At 35.9% G+C, this 17,640-nt stretch overlaps 1 protein-coding gene across 3 annotated transcripts; it reads left to right on the top strand.

Moving 5' to 3' along the window:
• Window positions 1-926: 926 nt before the first annotated feature.
• Window positions 927-17,621, top strand: LOC123523964 (uncharacterized). Of its 3 annotated transcripts, none has more exons than XM_053539356.1 (5): window positions 927-1,038; window positions 7,667-8,424; window positions 11,824-11,953; window positions 13,403-13,466; window positions 13,936-17,621. In XM_053539356.1, the coding sequence occupies exons 3-5, from the start codon at window positions 11,873-11,875 to the stop codon at window positions 14,718-14,720; spliced, it is 930 nt and encodes a 309-aa protein (XP_053395331.1). In that variant the 5' UTR covers window positions 927-1,038; window positions 7,667-8,424; window positions 11,824-11,872; the 3' UTR covers window positions 14,721-17,621. The 3 variants fall into 3 exon arrangements, with proteins under 3 accessions (XP_053395331.1, XP_053395332.1, XP_053395330.1); XM_053539355.1 differs by lacking the exon at window positions 927-1,038 and adding an exon at window positions 7,015-7,176; XM_053539357.1 differs by lacking the exon at window positions 7,667-8,424.
• Window positions 17,622-17,640: the final 19 nt, after the last annotated feature.

Below are 17,640 nucleotides of genomic sequence, written 5' to 3'. Positions count from 1 at the left end.
GTAGGTCTGTAGTGACATATTAACACCATTCGAGTTTAGGGTTTGGATATAGTTTAACTGTTACATTTAGACCAAAGAAAATGCATTCTTATATCTATTATTAACTATCACAACAATAACCTTTAAACAGGTTCCGTGTGGCAACCTAAAGAAGTCTCCCCGCACTTGGCCGGCACTATATTGTTCATTACACAATGTACAAATTGATATTCTTTCTAGTATGGTATTGAAAGTTAAGCTCGTTTAATTCAACACTGAATAAAACGTAAAGTTATTGTTTGCAATGCTAACATAAGTGAACATTTAGGGATTTCGTAAAAAAGATATATCCATGCCAACTTTATTTTAATCGCAGGTGTCTTTTTTCAAAACTGGAGTGACATATTTACACCATTCCCTTGTTTTTCCATTTTCATATGTAATAAAATCTGTAAATACTGTTTTTGAAACAAAGAATGCAACCATGATTGAGTCTGAGAGGTACTGGAAAATGCAACACATCCAGCAAATCCTACTTGCTCTAAAGTGTGTTAAAATAGTTTGTTCTTCGTCTGTTTGTGTCAAAGCTTTTATTTTGCTTTTTAAAATGTGTTTAGGCTAGACAAAATGCGAAAAGGCTTAAAAAATTGTAATATTTATATAGGTTCAAAATTATTGTAGGGCACATGTATGTATACAGATAGTAATCTTCAGTCGGGGTTTGGGATCAATTTAACTGTTACATTTAGACCAAAGTAAATGCATTTACACATAACGTAAGATTTAGTTTACATGTATCCATTTGTATACATATTTTTTTTTTATTTTGTCACGATAATCTTTAGTTTTAAACTTTTATTTTAAATCAATCGTGCAATGGGTAATATCGAAAATATCAAATAACAAACAACGATAAGTGTCACTCTTTCATCCAGGCGTACGTTGTTGTTTTTGCAGGTGTTAACATTTATATTTCGTTGAAGATCAAGTACAGTTTACTTCCTCGTGACGAAAGGACAAATTTTTGGCTTTGCTGGCTAACCTTGTATACTAAAAATGGTAAGTTTGTATTTACAAATCATTTTACTACAATTGCTGAGAGAGATATTGTTTTGTTTCCTGTCATTTTTAATTGTTCATATTATAAGGCGTAATAAATACGAAAGTGGAGTCATTATAGTGTACGTTTACCAAAAGGGTGTAAGACTTCGAGTAAATTGTTTTTCTTCCGACTGACTAAATTTGGTAAATATACATGTCTATTTGAATCTTTACTTTTGAAGAGCATTTTCTGTACTTTTGCTTATAAACCAAATCATAATTTTCAGAACATTTACGTAAATTCTTTTCTAACAGTAGTTACCACTCATTCTGTTGACGGGTTTGCAATTGTAACTAATTCATTGCCTAGGTCAAAAATATTCTGGGATAACCTGATATCGAACAAGAATGGCCGAAACAACTGTTGATTACAATATAATCTATCAAAGGCAATAGGTTTTAAACGTTTCGGATTTTTCTTGTAAAATGTCAAGTAATATAAATTGATGTTAATTGTACGGAAGCTCCGAGGTGAGAAGTAGGCGTGTTTTATCTCGCGGCTCGCGGTTACTTGTGGGAACGGGGTAGTAATCTCTTGACCACGATATGTTTATATTACAAATCACTACTTAATTAATTATCAACTACAAAGACTTCTACGGATAACAGTGAACTCGAAAGACACTGAGAAGTGTTAAATATCCGCATTTTCCTTAAATATTTTCAAGGTCAGGTACTTCAAACATGGACAGAAATTGTACCTGAAGGGAAAGAGATATTGTAGCAACTGAAACATTAAACTACACGAAATACGATAAATTGCAACGGTTCAACTAATCTGAATTTACCCTGGTAACAAGGTATACTACCTCTTTAATATAGCAAACAAAATTTGCAAGTGTCTCATATCTAGATCAGATATTGCAAATAAATCTCACCTGCATACAATTTTAGGGGGGAAGTTATGATAGTTTATAAATAAACCAGACATATTTTTGTACATTTTGTCTAGTCTAGAATTATTTTTTCTATCACGTTATCAGTAAATATCCATTACAAAAGCCCAGATAGGGTTTCCTTTTTCATAATACAATACCTGTTTTGTGGCCTTAACGCCGAACTACATTGAGACATCAGCTGAATAAACAACCATAATTAACCCGTCTCAGTTGACAGTAGCCGGTGTAATGAAGTATTTCGACCCCCATAGAATAATGACCCCCCGGTCATTATTCTATAGAAAAAGTGACCCCCGGTCATAGTATTATGACCTCCAGATCATAGTAATATGACTCCCCCAAGTGAAGTAAACTGAACCTCACGAAGAATATTGACTCCCATAAAAAAACGACCCCCGGTCATTTGGTCAAATTTAGTGATAACTCATGTATCTAAGGCCTAATTGCTGCATTTTATGCCCCCACTCGGGGGAGGGGGCATAAAGATTTGCCCTTGTCCGTCCGTCCTTCCGTTTGACTATTAGCCCCAGATACCATCACTTGACACAGAAATCAGAGCATTCCGCAACGGGAAAAGGAATTCTATTTCTAGACGCTGTATCTTGGTGTATACATTTTTTTTTCAGGAAAATAACAATTCACAATACGTTCACAAAACACACCAGTGTCAATAATCCCTGCAAACTTCGGTATGAAGTAATTCTTCAGAAGAAAACTGCACAAGAAACTGCTAGCATAGAACTTAGTATTAATAGAAGTTGCAATACTTAGCAGTGGCGGTAAAGTACGGTAGCGGCAACAATAGAGTAGTAGTAGTAGTAGTAGTAGTAGTAGTAGTAGTGGCAGTGGCAGTGGCAGTTGCAGTAGCAGCAGCAGCAGCAGCAGCAGCAGAGGAATAAGTGACAGCAACAACAGCAGCAGGAGAAGAAGAAGTAGATGTACAAGACGTATTAGTGGAAGCAGGTGTAGTAGTATCAGTTGTAGTAGTAGTAGTAGAAGTAGTAGTAGTAGTAGTAGAAGAAGAAGAAGTACATGTAGTAATAGCAATAGAAGTAGCGGCACCAGTAGTAGTAGTAGTACAATCAAAATGTTAACTATTGGCAATGGAGGGTATTAGAGTTGTAGATCTAGTAAAATTGTCCGTTAGGTTTGGTGGGGATCACTTTTTAATAGATATTATCGTCGAAAGTTTTTTTAGGAGCCGGTGTTTTACACGGAAAGAGTAACTTTTTTAAATAGAATAATGTCCGGGAATCGATTTTGTATGAGAGTTCAAATGAAGTAATTTCGGCAGTGAGTATTTTACATGGAAGGAGTCACTTTTTCTATAGAATAATAACCGGGGTCGTTATTCTATGAGATTCGAAGGGAGTCATCTTTAGGGAGTCAGTATTTTACTTGGAGGGGTCAGTTTTTCTATAGAATAATGACCGGGGGGTCGTTATTCTATAGAGTTTTTAAAGGGAGTCAGTTTTTTATAAGGGGAGTCAATATTTTACAGGAAAGGAGTCACATTTTCTATAGAATAATGACCGGGGGGTCGTTATTCTATGGGGGTCGAAATACTTCATTACACCGGCCAGCATTTGCAGTGTAAATTATGGGGACAGAAAGTACATTAAAACTTTTAATTTTACAAAAACAACATGATACCCATAAGAAATCAATAGTTTAAAGTGTTTCCCAGGCCGACACTTTGAAAATATTGCACTCAACAAAATTCCTAATCGGTTAGTTTTTATTGTATTACTATTTTGTTAATAATGCATGTATTTACACGAAATTTCACATACCGACATTTAAATAGATACTGTAGCTAATTATTGATTTAGTTTTGTTCGACTCACCGCCAAAGTAACTGCATTAGGCGTTTTGACCAATTTAACATATTTTGCACGTGCAGGGCATGTGCACCAATATGCACGTGTTAATGAACACTTTTGACATTACTGACGAAAGTCCTACTAGAAAAACACATAGCATCGTGAAACTGACACAAGAACAATGCGCCCGGGCTGTCGGAATTATACATCAAAATTCAATATCGGTCACTTCAATGAAATGTACTTTGGTTGAATTTCGCCAAAAGAGCGCAAATGGTAGATAACCAACGGTTGAAGGTTCTTGTAAACGGAAATAAGGTTACAAATGGAAATAACCATCAAAGTAACAGCTACAAACGAATTGCATCAAATTTGTTTTGAAAATGCAAAAATAATTACACACGTGTCGTAAATGTGTCCCAGCTAGCAACATTCCGACAGCTCGATCGTGTTGCTAATATGTCAATTTCACCATGATATGTGTTTTTCTAGTTGGACTTTCGTCAGAAATAACAAAAGTGTAAACAAACACATGCATGTTGGTGCATATGCCCTGCACGTGCAAAATATCCAGTATTAGGCAAAACGCCTAATGCGGTTACTTTGTCGGTGAGTCGATCAAAAATAAATTAATAATAAGCTGTAGTACCTATTCAAATGTCGGCATGTGAAATTTCGTATAAATACAAGCATTATTAACAAAACAGTAATACAATTATAAACTGACCGATTAGGAATTTTGTTGAGTGTAGTCACAGAACAATTTTTTTCATGATCAAACAGCATGCTGTTAAACATAATGAAAGGCGTTTAATAACCGTTTACGTTAGCTGAAGTCAGATGGATGAATGATCAGCCCCGCCCTGACTGACTGTATTTACACTGTCCCGTGTCTTTGGAACATGGTGGAGGGTGGGGGAGGGTAAGAGTGAGGTTGGGTGCGCACAATAAACTGGTTTAAGCTCCCCAGTGGTGTTTTTGCCACTGACCGTTCCAAGGCGGTGCCCCACTGTCTTCCTTTGTTTGTTCTGTTCTCGTGTGCGAGTGTGTGTGGTGTGCTCGTCTGCATGCTGCGGGTTTCATTTTGGGGAGGCTGCGTTTTTGGTACGTGGCATTCCCTGTTTGATGTTTGTCTTTGTTTTTTTTTAGGTTAGTATTTTAGTCTCGTCTGTCTCTAAGTAGCTATTTTCTCAGTTATTCAATAATTTTATTCCGCTAATAAAAATCTTGCAATTAATTTACATGTTATGGGGACTAACATTCCCCGTTAATGGAAAGTTTGTCAGAATTTAGACAGTACTTTTAATTGCTGGTGATTGCAGATAACTATTAGGTGTTTCATTTAAAGGTTGATTATATACTTATTTAAGCTCCCCGGTAGTTATTTTGTCAGTGACCGTTCCCAAATGTGTGTATTTTTATTGCTTGTTTCGTATTTTTGCCTGTTTACTTTGCCTTTGTGTGTGTATGAGTGCGTGCGTGCGTGCGTGTCTGTGTGTGTACAAGCGATGAACAAGGAGCATGTGATGCTGCAGCTCGTTTATCATTCAAAATGGTAAGCGATAGTTTCTTGGACGAGCTATTGTTTTTCTTTGTGAAATGCTAATGAGTAGTAACATACGATTTTAAAATGATAATATTGCAAAACAAACGACAATGATACAAACCAATGCATTTGCGTTACTTTGCAAATAAAAGGAAATAAAAATAACATAGTGTGCAATGTAGCTTGAGTGTTTTGTTCTTGTCAGTAATTTCAAAGAAGTAGCATAGGAGTCTGAAATTCGGGAAAACTTCTTGAACAATAATTAAACATTACCATGCTGCACACAATAATATTCTGCCTTTGCAACCAGTGTAGAACATGATCAGCCTGCACATCCATACAGTCTGATCAAGATCCTCACTTTTACCCATTCAGTCAGTATCGGTTTGGTTAAGCACCCCTTTTAACAGTTAATGGTACTATTCATTATATAAATTTAGCAGGGTATGATAACAATAACAATTTTACAGTATTCAGCTTTTATAGATCATGTCTATGGTTTTATTCAAACTTTAATAAGGTTCTGAGAGGATTGTAAAAACATGTTTTTGTTTTAAAATCAGAAGACATAACTAGTACATACATAATGTTCAGTTCTCTGATGGGGCTTTTGGCAAGCAAATATTAATACATTAATATTTTGTCTCTCTTTTCTCTCGCAACAATCAATATTACTATGTCAGTTTATTTTATCCTACATCACTTTTGCTATTACATAAGTTAATATATCAATGCATTCTTGAATTTGTTGAAATAAGATTTACTCTCCCACTTTGGAAAGAAGCCATAAATGATTACTAAATCTAAACGTAGAGTTTACACAAAAATATATATTTTACACGAGTCACAAAAGCTCTGTCTATTTTATTGACGGATTCTCAAAGGTCAAAGTTAAAGAAGGTAGGGTAATCGTTTTCATTATATATCCTTAGGACGACGGGCACATTTTTATACAATCTCGCCAGGCATATCTGTTTTTGACAACAAAGAAAGTAGCGTCAGACGACCTTCAGCTTTTTTCTGGAAGTAAAGAAAATGAAATTAAACAGGGTAAACTTGAAAACGAAAGTCGAATTTGCACTGGTCGATAGTCAAGGGTCACGCGCAGGGATTACCCCGTTTGACAGCTGCAGATCCAGAAATAGTTTCAAAATGAATTTTATGTAATAAATGTTGATTCTACGGAAGCGTGAAGGGCCATCATACGCTAATACGTTTTATTACGTTACAGGCGCGGAAAGGATATAATATTCCACAGAGTACATATTGTATTCTAAGTGACGCATGATAATATTAGAAGCGCAGAACTTTTCAGCTAATGTTAATGGAATAAATGTACGGAATCATGTCCAAGTAATTACGACAAAATCGGTACTTGCCTCGTTAGTTTTGCTTAACGTTAATGCATTGTTACCAACATTTAAATACATTTAGCTTATGAGTTGTTGAAACAATATTGAAACTTTAATATAAGGGAATTGCTTTCCTAAATTTGTACAAAATTTCATTGGCGGTATTCCAGCTCTGTAACCATGCAATATATTATATCGTTACAATTGTATAATACAATTAAGCACAATCATGGAGCTACATACCAGTAAACTTAATTTATTTATTTATTTTATTTTATTTAACGTCGCACCGACACAATTATAGCTCATATAGCGGCTTTTCAGCTTTGATAGTTGAGGAAGGCACAGGTGTCCCTCCGTTCATAATTTCATCACGAGCGGTTACCTGGGAAAAACACTGGCTTTCCGTAAGAAAGCTGGATGGCTTCCTCACATGAAGAATTCAACGCCCCGAGTGAGGCTCGAACCTACAATAGGTATTTATATTCTGTCACTTAGGTATCAATAATGCAAAAATATTTCTAGTAATGATAGAAGGTAGGCCACCATTAAGAAAGTAAATGTAAACTAGTATTTTGACAATATACTATTTTAATACATTTAAAAAAAATAGGTTACATTCTTATGAGTTTGACTGTCAGATGGTAAAAGACAAATAAAAACTTCTAAACCTTCGATAATAAAGTGACATATTACTCAATACTTTAACAGGTAGATAGTGATTACTGGTCTGATCAAAATATCAAACATTATTTATAAACAAGTGTTTAAGTACATCACAAGAGCGATAAAGTGGGGGTAACTTTTTATGATTTGTAGTACGATCCCTACATTTCGTCAAATTATTTACGTGACTGTTATCTTTCGCAGGTATTAGATGGGCAAAATTGCTTGCTTTTTCCTCAAGCTACTAGAAAGATCGAATCGATAGTGAAATAACGTCTTCTATTTTATATGTAACAATAGGTTCAGTGTTTCTGACATTCCCCAACTTGAGAACATCAGACAACGCCTTAGAGAAGAATCTGAAGACAGAGCCATTCAAACGATGTCTATTATATACAGTAGAACAATGGATTCATTAACTATTGATGTTTTTCCCCACCTCAACAACGTGAGAACACGCCTTAGGGAAGAATCTGAAAACATGGTCGTTCAAATGGAAGAACTTCAACTGTTTGAATGTCTCGCAAACAGTGTCGAATTCACCTTATCCAGACTGCAAGATCATAACAGTGGCAACGGCAAGGTTAAATCATCAAGCACTATCAGATATTACAAAACATCAGAAAATATAGAGACAAGCGTGGTAGACCTTCTAAAGAAACACCCCAAACAGTTACAGCCTGTATTAAATATCCTTGTAGATAATGTGCATATGCAAGAAGAGCCTAAAGACCATGAACAGCGTTTGTATGAAATGGTCATCAGAGATTGCAGAATGGGGTATAACTACCAGATTTACGTTAAATTATTTCTCTATGCAGCTGCTACTTGCATAAATACCCCAATTTACATATTAGAAGTAAATGAAATCGGAGATTTACAATGGACATACTATCAACCGTTATTCGGGTTTGAAGAACAACCAAGGTGTGTCATTAAGTATTTGACGATGTACATGACACAAACGAAGACTTTCTACAGAATTGAGCAGCATGATTTGTCGGCTCCAGCACCAATTGCAACTGGTATTCTTGGAATGTACTTAAAGATGTTAAAAGGTATTCTCCATATAGTTTCATTTAGAGTGTGTAGCTTTAATATAGATTAAAAGACCTTTAAATGCACACTTTCCCGTAAAACTAGTCTTTTCAGCGTGACTGACCATGCAATACAACTGTCAGGTGTAACGTAATTTTGTTTTAATTTTGGGAAGTCCCTTTCTCTGTTAAATTTTTGGCCAAGTTACTGTAAAATCGTCTCGTTTAGGTGCGTTTATTTTTATCTCAGATTATTTCGTCTGAAGCAACCAAATAACCTTAACACAAATGAAATACAAGTACGTACCGCAAAGTATTATAGTATTTAAAGCAAACAATCAGTAGATATACAAAGTTAATATAATAGCTGCATCTTTCCGTAGGGGACGAATGGAGGAAAATCTTGTCATTTTATAGTAAATCTTGTGAGGATCAGGTCTTGCATCTGTCGAAAAAGTTTTTATATCTTAAAGGTATACGCTAGTCTCTGTGTCTATGAGATGGGCGAATTTTTTTTCCAATAACAGAATTTCTTCAAAGTTTGGGTTTTGAAGAACAAGCATCTAGGAAACTCATCTAGGAAAATTCATAGGTCACAAGTATTTAAAACGGGCTATCTGTCCTTGAAAACGGCATTTGACCCAATATGCCATTTTCAAGTACATTTCTGGTGAACTCTAAAGTCGAGTGGAACCATTCAAACAAATCTGAGAGATGACTTTACATGTATGCTACAAACCAAGTCTGGTGATGTCCCACCAAGTAGTTCATTAGAAGAAGTAATTCAAAGGTTTTTTTTCTACTTTTAGCTCTGGCAGCCCCTAAAATCACAAATGGGGAAACATTTCAACAATTTTTAGCTCGACTATACGAAGTATAAGTAGAGCTATCCTATTCGACCTTGCGTCGGCGTCGGCGTCTTTCTGCGTCCCCACCTTGGTTAAAGTTTTTTTACACTTTCACTTTTTTCTACTTATCTCTGTAATTACTGGATGGATTTGATTCAGACTTAAAATAGTTATTCCTCATCTGACCTAAGGGCCATAAGGTACCAATATTTAATGATTTATCCCCCCTTTTCACTTAAATTTTCAGGTAAAAGTTTCGATGCACTTTCACTCTATCTATAATATTACTGAATGGATTTGGTTCAATCTTAAAATAGTTGTTCAACATCATCACCCTCATCATATGAAGCAAGGTGCATAACAATCTTAGTTACCGCTATCAGACAGTGTGCGATGATGTTGAGTTGTCGACGCCTACGTTGATGAAATGAGTGTCCCAGGGATCAGTACTTGGTCCAAAGAACTATATCATGTACACTAAACCCGTGGGTGCCATATGCAGACGTCATGGACTTCTTTATCATATCTACGCCGGTGACTCTCAATAATACCTGTCCTTTAAGTCAATAGAGGATGTGGCTAGAAGTGAGGCCTTGCGCAACAATGAGAGCTGGCTGACTGAAATTGTCTCGTGGATGCATTGCAACATGCTGAAGCTCAATGCTGATAAAACGGAGGTAATGTTATTCACATCAAGGCATAACTTATAGTACACTGATGACGTTTCGGGGAAGATCGGTGACTCTGTGATAGAATCCACATAATATGTTAAGAATCTTGGTGTAGTATTTGACAACATTATGGATATGAAACAACATGTCAACTCTGTGTGCCGGGCAGGATATGCACAACTACGCAGAATAGGTCTCATCAGACGGCATCTTACCAGTGATGCCACAAAGACCCTTGTCAACACCCTGGTTACTTCACGGTTACACTACTGTAATGCCTTGTTTAGTGCTATTACAAATAGCACACTTAACAAGTTGCAACAGGTCCAGAACACGGTAGCTGGCGTAATATTTAAGACACCCCGTTGTAATTATATAACACCGATTCTGAAGGAGCTCCATTGGTTGCCACTAAAATACAGGGTGCTGTACAAGGTTCTGACCCACACTTTTAAGGCTTTACACAATCAGTCCCCTGCCGATATAATGGATATTGTAGAAATGTATAAACCGGTCAAAAACCTAAGATTACAAGACACGCTGTCACTTTCACTGGCTATGTCACTGGTTATGCGAAAAAACTAAAGCCATGAAGTACGACAATCGCAGCTTTTCGTTCACTGCTCCAAAGCTTTGGAACTCCGTCATTATCAGGGAAGGTCAAACGCTGACTGCTTTCAAGTCTGCTAAAACCTACCTCTGTGTACAACGTTTCGTTAACTGACCTATACAATTTTTTCTGTTTATAAAACAGCGTAGATCAGCATTTTATCCTAAGGTCATTTAAATACTTTTAAATATGTGTGTATGTTTGTCTTAGTTTATCGTTATGTTTTACATTAATGATTTTTGCGGGATGCATTTTTTGTTTGTGTTGAATAGGTATTTGTTTGTATTGTTTGCGAACTATTCTGTTAAGCACTTTTGAACTTGTACATGTGCATGAAAAGTGTATTTTATAAATATATATGTTATAATAATAAACTGCAAAAGCAGTACTGCCGCCTTTTTCCAGATAATACATGTGTAAAAACTATTAAATGTTTGCGATATTTTCCAACACATATGTATTCTGCAACGGTGGTCTCGTTTAACTAACTGGGAAGATTTTCCTCATGAACTTTCTTTTATCAGAACATTTTAGAGAATATGCCATGCCCAGAATCGGATAAGTGTTGTGCTTTATATGTTTTACATTCAGAGCTAACCAAAACTACGGACGCAAATTTGAATACGTTAGGACCATGCTTGCTTTTAATGTTTTTATTATAAAGCATAACAATTCTAAATCATAACAATTATGTGATCAAAGTATTATTTCAGCAATCTGGTGAGGCACATTAAACCGTTCTCTATCAATATTACGTAGTACATATTTTCCCTAAACACACACGATAAAGTAGTTCTAAAGTGTATCTGTGAAAATTGTTTTTAAATGATTTGCTCTAACTTTGCCGTTCCCGATGATACAAATGTAACTGTGAGAAAATAAAGTATATGTTTACACGGCCGGCTGCACAACAAACATTTAAATTAAATAAAATCCTGGACCATTTTGTATGTTTTGTGTATGCTTCGGTTTGGGACACAGACTAAAGCGTACTTGAATAGTTTTGTTAATTTGTTTTACCAATTACTTAATTAGTATTGTGTAAATGTACATAGTTTTCTCCGGATAGCAAAATATAAGACAATATTATTTTCATTACAAATCAAATATCTTGATTATGTCCTATGTTCAGATTAACTCGAATATGCCAGTCTTTTCTACCTACACAAATAATGTCCTGCTTTACAAATTGCTTATGAGAACTAAACATCTTTCGATACCTTTTGGTGCTTCACCGCAAAAATAGTACCAAAACTCAATGTATAGTTTTCTTCCTTTTTTCATTTCACAGCGAATTGTTTAGGGTACTTGGACTAATACAGGTGGAAGACTTTCGTAGCATGGCTGCACACAGAGCTTCTATGGACACATTTCTACGTCTTAGTGCGAACTCATCAGATGCATTTCAAGTTGTGTGTCAGGTATACACTCCATAAATGACACGCTGAAGTAAAATCATGTTCCAAAATAACTGTTCCTTCATCACTTACTTCAACTTTATAAGCTGTTTTCATATGCAAATGCTTATAGCAATAAACGAGGATTGCGTTAGAACTCAAATCAATCACGCAATCGTACGATTAGGAATATTCATTTTGAAAATAAATCTAACTCCTTTAATTAAGGGAAAGCAGTCGGAGTTCGGCTAGGGGACGTTGTATATTTCATTACTTGTTATGAACAGACACTGTTATAAAATTTAGAAGGTCCTTTGAAGCGTAGAATGCAATAAACAAACTAATGGCACATTCGGTTTGACTAATTAGGTTCACATAAAATGAAACACTCACGACTTCTAGAACTAGTTTAAGCGGAACTCGACTATATATAACAAAATAAATTAAAACTGATAAAAATGAAAGGAATAACTCTCATGTTTCTAAGACCACCAAATTGCACTCAAGACTACTGCTATGATAATTAACTAAATCCATAAGTACATTTTACATTTTTCTAAAATTCAACCAAGCAAAATAATGGCAGACTCACTTTGGCTGCGTCTGTTTAGAACAAATAGTGAAAGGTCTTAATCCCGATGTCCCGCTAGCAACTGCTTCTACGGGACTCTACTGTATTATAAATTTAGATTTTAATGGATCGCAACTGACCAGACAATGTAGCAACAATGAGACCAAGTACTGGGAGACCTGACACTTAAAGGCTGCACAGTATGCCCGACTAACTTTGACCCGTGGCTGCAAAAGATGTCCTTAAGATATTATTATCCATAACAACAGCCTTAAGTGATGCTCGATATCTAATTCATTCTTATTGCTGGTCATTTGGAATTATGTACTTTATTCAATGATTACTAAATGAGAGACTTCTGCTTTAGCCCGTGCTTTTGAGTTTCAGGTTGTTCCATATTATGACTTACATATTTTTTCATGAACAGGTTAAATCAAACCAACATTGCTAGTAATTTGCTTGGTTGTATTTTGTGGTTCTGTGTTTTCTTAACATTTTTTATAGTTAGTATCTATATAAAGTTTAATTTAGTTCTATAACAGAGGTACTACGAGCCGTATGGTGGATGTAAAAGTCGCTTTGTACTTGTTTCTTTTTTTGTATCAAGTAGTATATTCAATTGTCTATTACTTAAGTCGGTTCAAGGTTACAGAAAGTTAAACCTCCCATTAAAAGACTTTATCAAACTAACTGTTTTATATTGCTTTGTTTAGTTCTCTGCTTCCAAAGGATCTTCTCATATGTTCAAATACCTCAAAATGGCAGCCTGAGCTTATATACATGATGAATATATCAGGTTCGTGAAACATTTTTTTCATTTATAAATAAAACCTTTCATGCCATTTTACTTCTATTGCGTTATAGCGTAAGATCTATTTCTAATAAACTTAAAAAAATTACAGGTTTTGATAAGCCGACGGGAGAAGACTATTCTTGCACCGTACGTAGGCAGATGGGAATCTTTCGGTTAGTACAGCATTGATTTATTTATTTTTGTTTTCATAGTAATGCGTAAGTTTTCAGAAGTGTTTGCTTCCTTTCCTACTTATATAATGAAATAATTATACAGTCTGTCGTGTAAAACCAGTTGTAACAAAGCATGGACAAATCATGGACCGAAAGGATGCCTTTCCTTACTTTGAATCAGTTTCCATGGATTCTTCTTGTTATTCGATTTGTCTTACATGCCTCATATCTAGAAACAATATCCAGTATATGATAACTGCAACAGTCTCATCTCTATATACATTTACACGTTTCCCCATTTCCATGTGGAGTACTGTATGAGTTGCTGAGTTCTTTGAAAGTGGTGTTTTTCTGTTGACTTTTCTCATTATTTTTAACATTTTGTCCATTTGATGAAAATATTTTATAACCCAGTGATTTTTCATTGCATGAATCAAAGTTAACGCTGTTTTCAATACTTCTCTTACAGTGTCATCTTGCGATTATTTGAGGCAGTTTCAAGCTCTTGTTGCCCTTGATAATGCTATTTATAGTAGAAACGTGGCAGTTATAGCTTTTGGAAATTCCTGTCTTAGCGGAGGTAGAGAACTCGACGAGAGAAGGAAAAAGGTAACTACTGCAGTGATCTCAAGTTCTTCGCTTGGAATTGTATCTGGCGGACTCATCATTGCTGGGATTGTCCTAGCACCAGTTAGTTTTGGATCTTCGTTAGGTCTTAGTATTGCTGGAGGGACTATAGGTATTGGTGCAGGTGTAGCAGCGGGTACAGCTAGGACAGTGGAAGCTGTTAAACAAAACGAAACAATGACAATTATAAGGACACAACAGGCAAAGATACAAGAGAAGGAAAATGATGTAGCAGATTCAATTCGGGACGTAGAAAATGTCTTCCAGATATTTATTAGAAATGATCAAGATGCAGAAAATGAGGAATTAGGAAGAAGTCGGCGAGGATTTCTTGCTGTTGGTTCAGCACTGAGAGCTACACATGGAGGATTTGGAATAGCCCTTGCAGCAACACGATTGGCAGCTTCCGCAGCTACAGTTTCTGCCGCTGTTTTAGGACCTTTGTCACTTGTATTAGATATCGCTTTCCTTACAGAAGCCGCATATAATAAGGCAAAGGGCGATAAAACAAACGCAGGAGAAAAGTTACAGAGCATAGGAGAAACGATGGGAACCAAATCTAAAATATTCAACAGTATCCTGCGTGGAAACTTTGATGTGGAGAGTAGAATGTTTCAAGACAATTAGGCGGATGTACGCACTGTCAGTTTTCTAAACATGCTACTTTGTTTGTTTGTAGCACACCTATTGACTTATAACCTGCTAAATTTCTAAATTCATTAGAGATGTGTTCACTGAACATTTACTGACTGAAAAGCGAATAGTGCTTACTAAGATCAGCCTACATTGGTCGAAAAGGTGGAATCAATTGCCACCAGCAGGCTAAATGTTAGATCTTAAATGATTTGCATCAGCTGTTAGTACAAGAAACGTCTGTCCAAAAGTCACCATTTCCAAGAATGCGATCACATTTGACTGTAAGCATGTTCTAAAGAGATTGTAATGATAATTTTGACGACCATTTGTGACCTTGAATAGAGGATCCTCAGGGGTCTATATTTCTTTTTCCAGAACTAAATTCAACCAAATTTGGCAGTAAATATTGTGTAGTACTTGGAATTCAAAACTGTACAAGTGAAAAAATACGGCTGTACCTATCTTTAGTAAGTACTGACTCTCATACTTGCGGATGACATTGTGGGTCGGATAACAGTATATCATACATTAAAACATTTGAGGTTAGTTAGTGAACCTCCCTGGAAATAAGTGGAGACAAATATTGTAAATGGTGGAAGTGTGGGGTAGCCGAGTGCCCATATTTGTCATTGCTGACCAGATAGGTCACTGAAAACCCACTTACTGTAAGCCTAACCCGACATGAAAATCTACTGAACCTCAACAGAAATAAGTTTAGGTGGTCTCCATGTAACCACCTTTTGACCAGTGAAAATACTAAAATCGTGCAGGAGGTAAAACAAAGACAACTTAATATTCAAACGGACTTTTGAGCGACTGTATGTCTGAAAGTGAACACAAAGCAGCAAATATTACTGTTATCAAAACGGGATCATCAACGTCCTCGTCAAGTTTTATGACAACAGAGGTCTTGAGATTATGTATCTTTCATAGATGTTTTTGTGACAGGCACTTCCCGGCTCTATTTACTTATTTAGATGCGACTGGACCTGAAATGGCAAAAAAGGCTAAAAGTGTATTAATTCGCCATTTTACAGATATAGTCAGCCACACTGTAATGTATTTTTCAAACTTTTTTATATTAGCACTTATCATGCTGGACACGATTGATTCTACCTTTGCAAAAAGTGCAGATCATGACCAGACTGAACGTATGTCCAACGCTGTAAGAACACATCTGCGGATTTTTGGTATTTGTAAAATGTACTAATGCCAAGTCCTGTTTAACCCGGGTTTAACCCTTGTCATGCTGGACACGATTAATTCTGCCTTTGCGACCAATGTAGATCATAATCAGACTGCAGTCTGATCATAACCTTCACTGTTCGCCATTCAGCTAGTATCTTTTTGGTATGCACCCATTTTACTAGTTAATGGTACTGTCATAATCAAAAGGTGGTAAAGTTCATAATAGAAATAGAATCATAGCAGCTCTAGGTGACTGGACGGTTGGCAGTGCATGGTGAAAATCCTGGTGCTAAGAAAAAAATGTTAGCTCAAATAAACTTTTCTATGGATTGAGAAGCCAGTCTATAACACCTAACATGTCATGTGAGTACCAAAGCAACAGTTTCTGTTATGATATTAAATCCATTTAATCATGAGCATTATATTGTCGTTTAAAACATGCATTAGCCCAGTTTCGCTTTTTTCACTAGCACTATTTCCTTCTGAACAACTTGCACTAGCATATCCTTCTGAACAACTTTCACCAGCACTATTTCCTTCTGAACAACTTGCACTAGCACAATTAGCACAATATCCTCCTGAAAAAAAAATTCACTAGCACTATTTCCTTCTGAACAACTTGCACTAGCAGAATTTCCCCTGAAAATCTCAGCCAGAACAATTGCTTTAAGAACAACTCGGACTAGCCCAATTTTCTTCAGAACAACATGCACTTGCACAATTTTCTTCAGAACAACTCGGGCTAGCCCAGTTTCCTTCAGAACAACTCGCACTAGCACAGTGTCCTTCAGAACAACTCGCACCAGCCCAATTTCCTTCAGAACAACTCGGGATTAGTCAAATTTCCTTCGGAAGACTCGCACTAGCACGATTTCCGTTAGAACAACTCGTACTAGCACAATTTCTTTCTGAACAACTAAACTAACTCAATTTCCTTCTGAACAACTTTCACTAGCACAATTATTCTTCTGAACAACTTCCACTTGCACAATTTCCTTCCGAACAACTCGGACTAACACAATTTCGTACTTAACAACTTGCACTAGAACAATTTCCTTCTGAACAACTTGCACTAGCACGATATCCTTCTGAACAACTCGGACTAGCAAAATGTCGTACCTAACAACTTGCACCCGAGATTGAATATGGTATATGTAGACTTAAGCACTTAGAAGAGAGTAGAGAATGAGCTCCATTGTCTTTTAAATTGCTAGTTTTCTCTAACTTTAGGTATACTTCTTTTCTAACTATTCAATTTTACATTAACTAAACTATTATTAGCGGGTACTTTTGACAAAAAATAAACATTCGTGTTTTGTATAATATGCTTTTCAATTATGTAATCATCTGGTACCACGACAATAGGTGACCAGTTGTATTACATATTATAGTATTTAGGAATTTATTAAGTAGTCACAAAAATAGAAATCAAAGTGTACACGTGTGTAACAGTTATTGTGTATGTAACAGGAATAAATTTTAATAACTTTGTATATCACTAGTACATGTATGATAAGTACATGTACTTGATTATTAAATATTATGTACTTGACTATTAAAAAGTCCTGGTTCTGGAAAAAAAAGTATAGGAACCACTGCCTTAACCTTGATTGACCGTAAGAGGCGACTAACAGGGTCTAACACTTTATTTTGCTGTATTTCTGTGATTCCAGCAGGTATAAAAGTTTTCATTCCATACCTTATATTTTTAATTCGATGTAAA

Source organism: Mercenaria mercenaria, chromosome 3 (assembly GCF_021730395.1).
Source record: "Mercenaria mercenaria strain notata chromosome 3, MADL_Memer_1, whole genome shotgun sequence".
Lineage (NCBI taxonomy): Eukaryota > Metazoa > Mollusca > Bivalvia > Venerida > Veneridae > Mercenaria > Mercenaria mercenaria.
The sequence above is the reverse complement of the archived record's forward strand: the minus strand, read 5'-3'. Positions and strand labels throughout refer to the sequence as shown.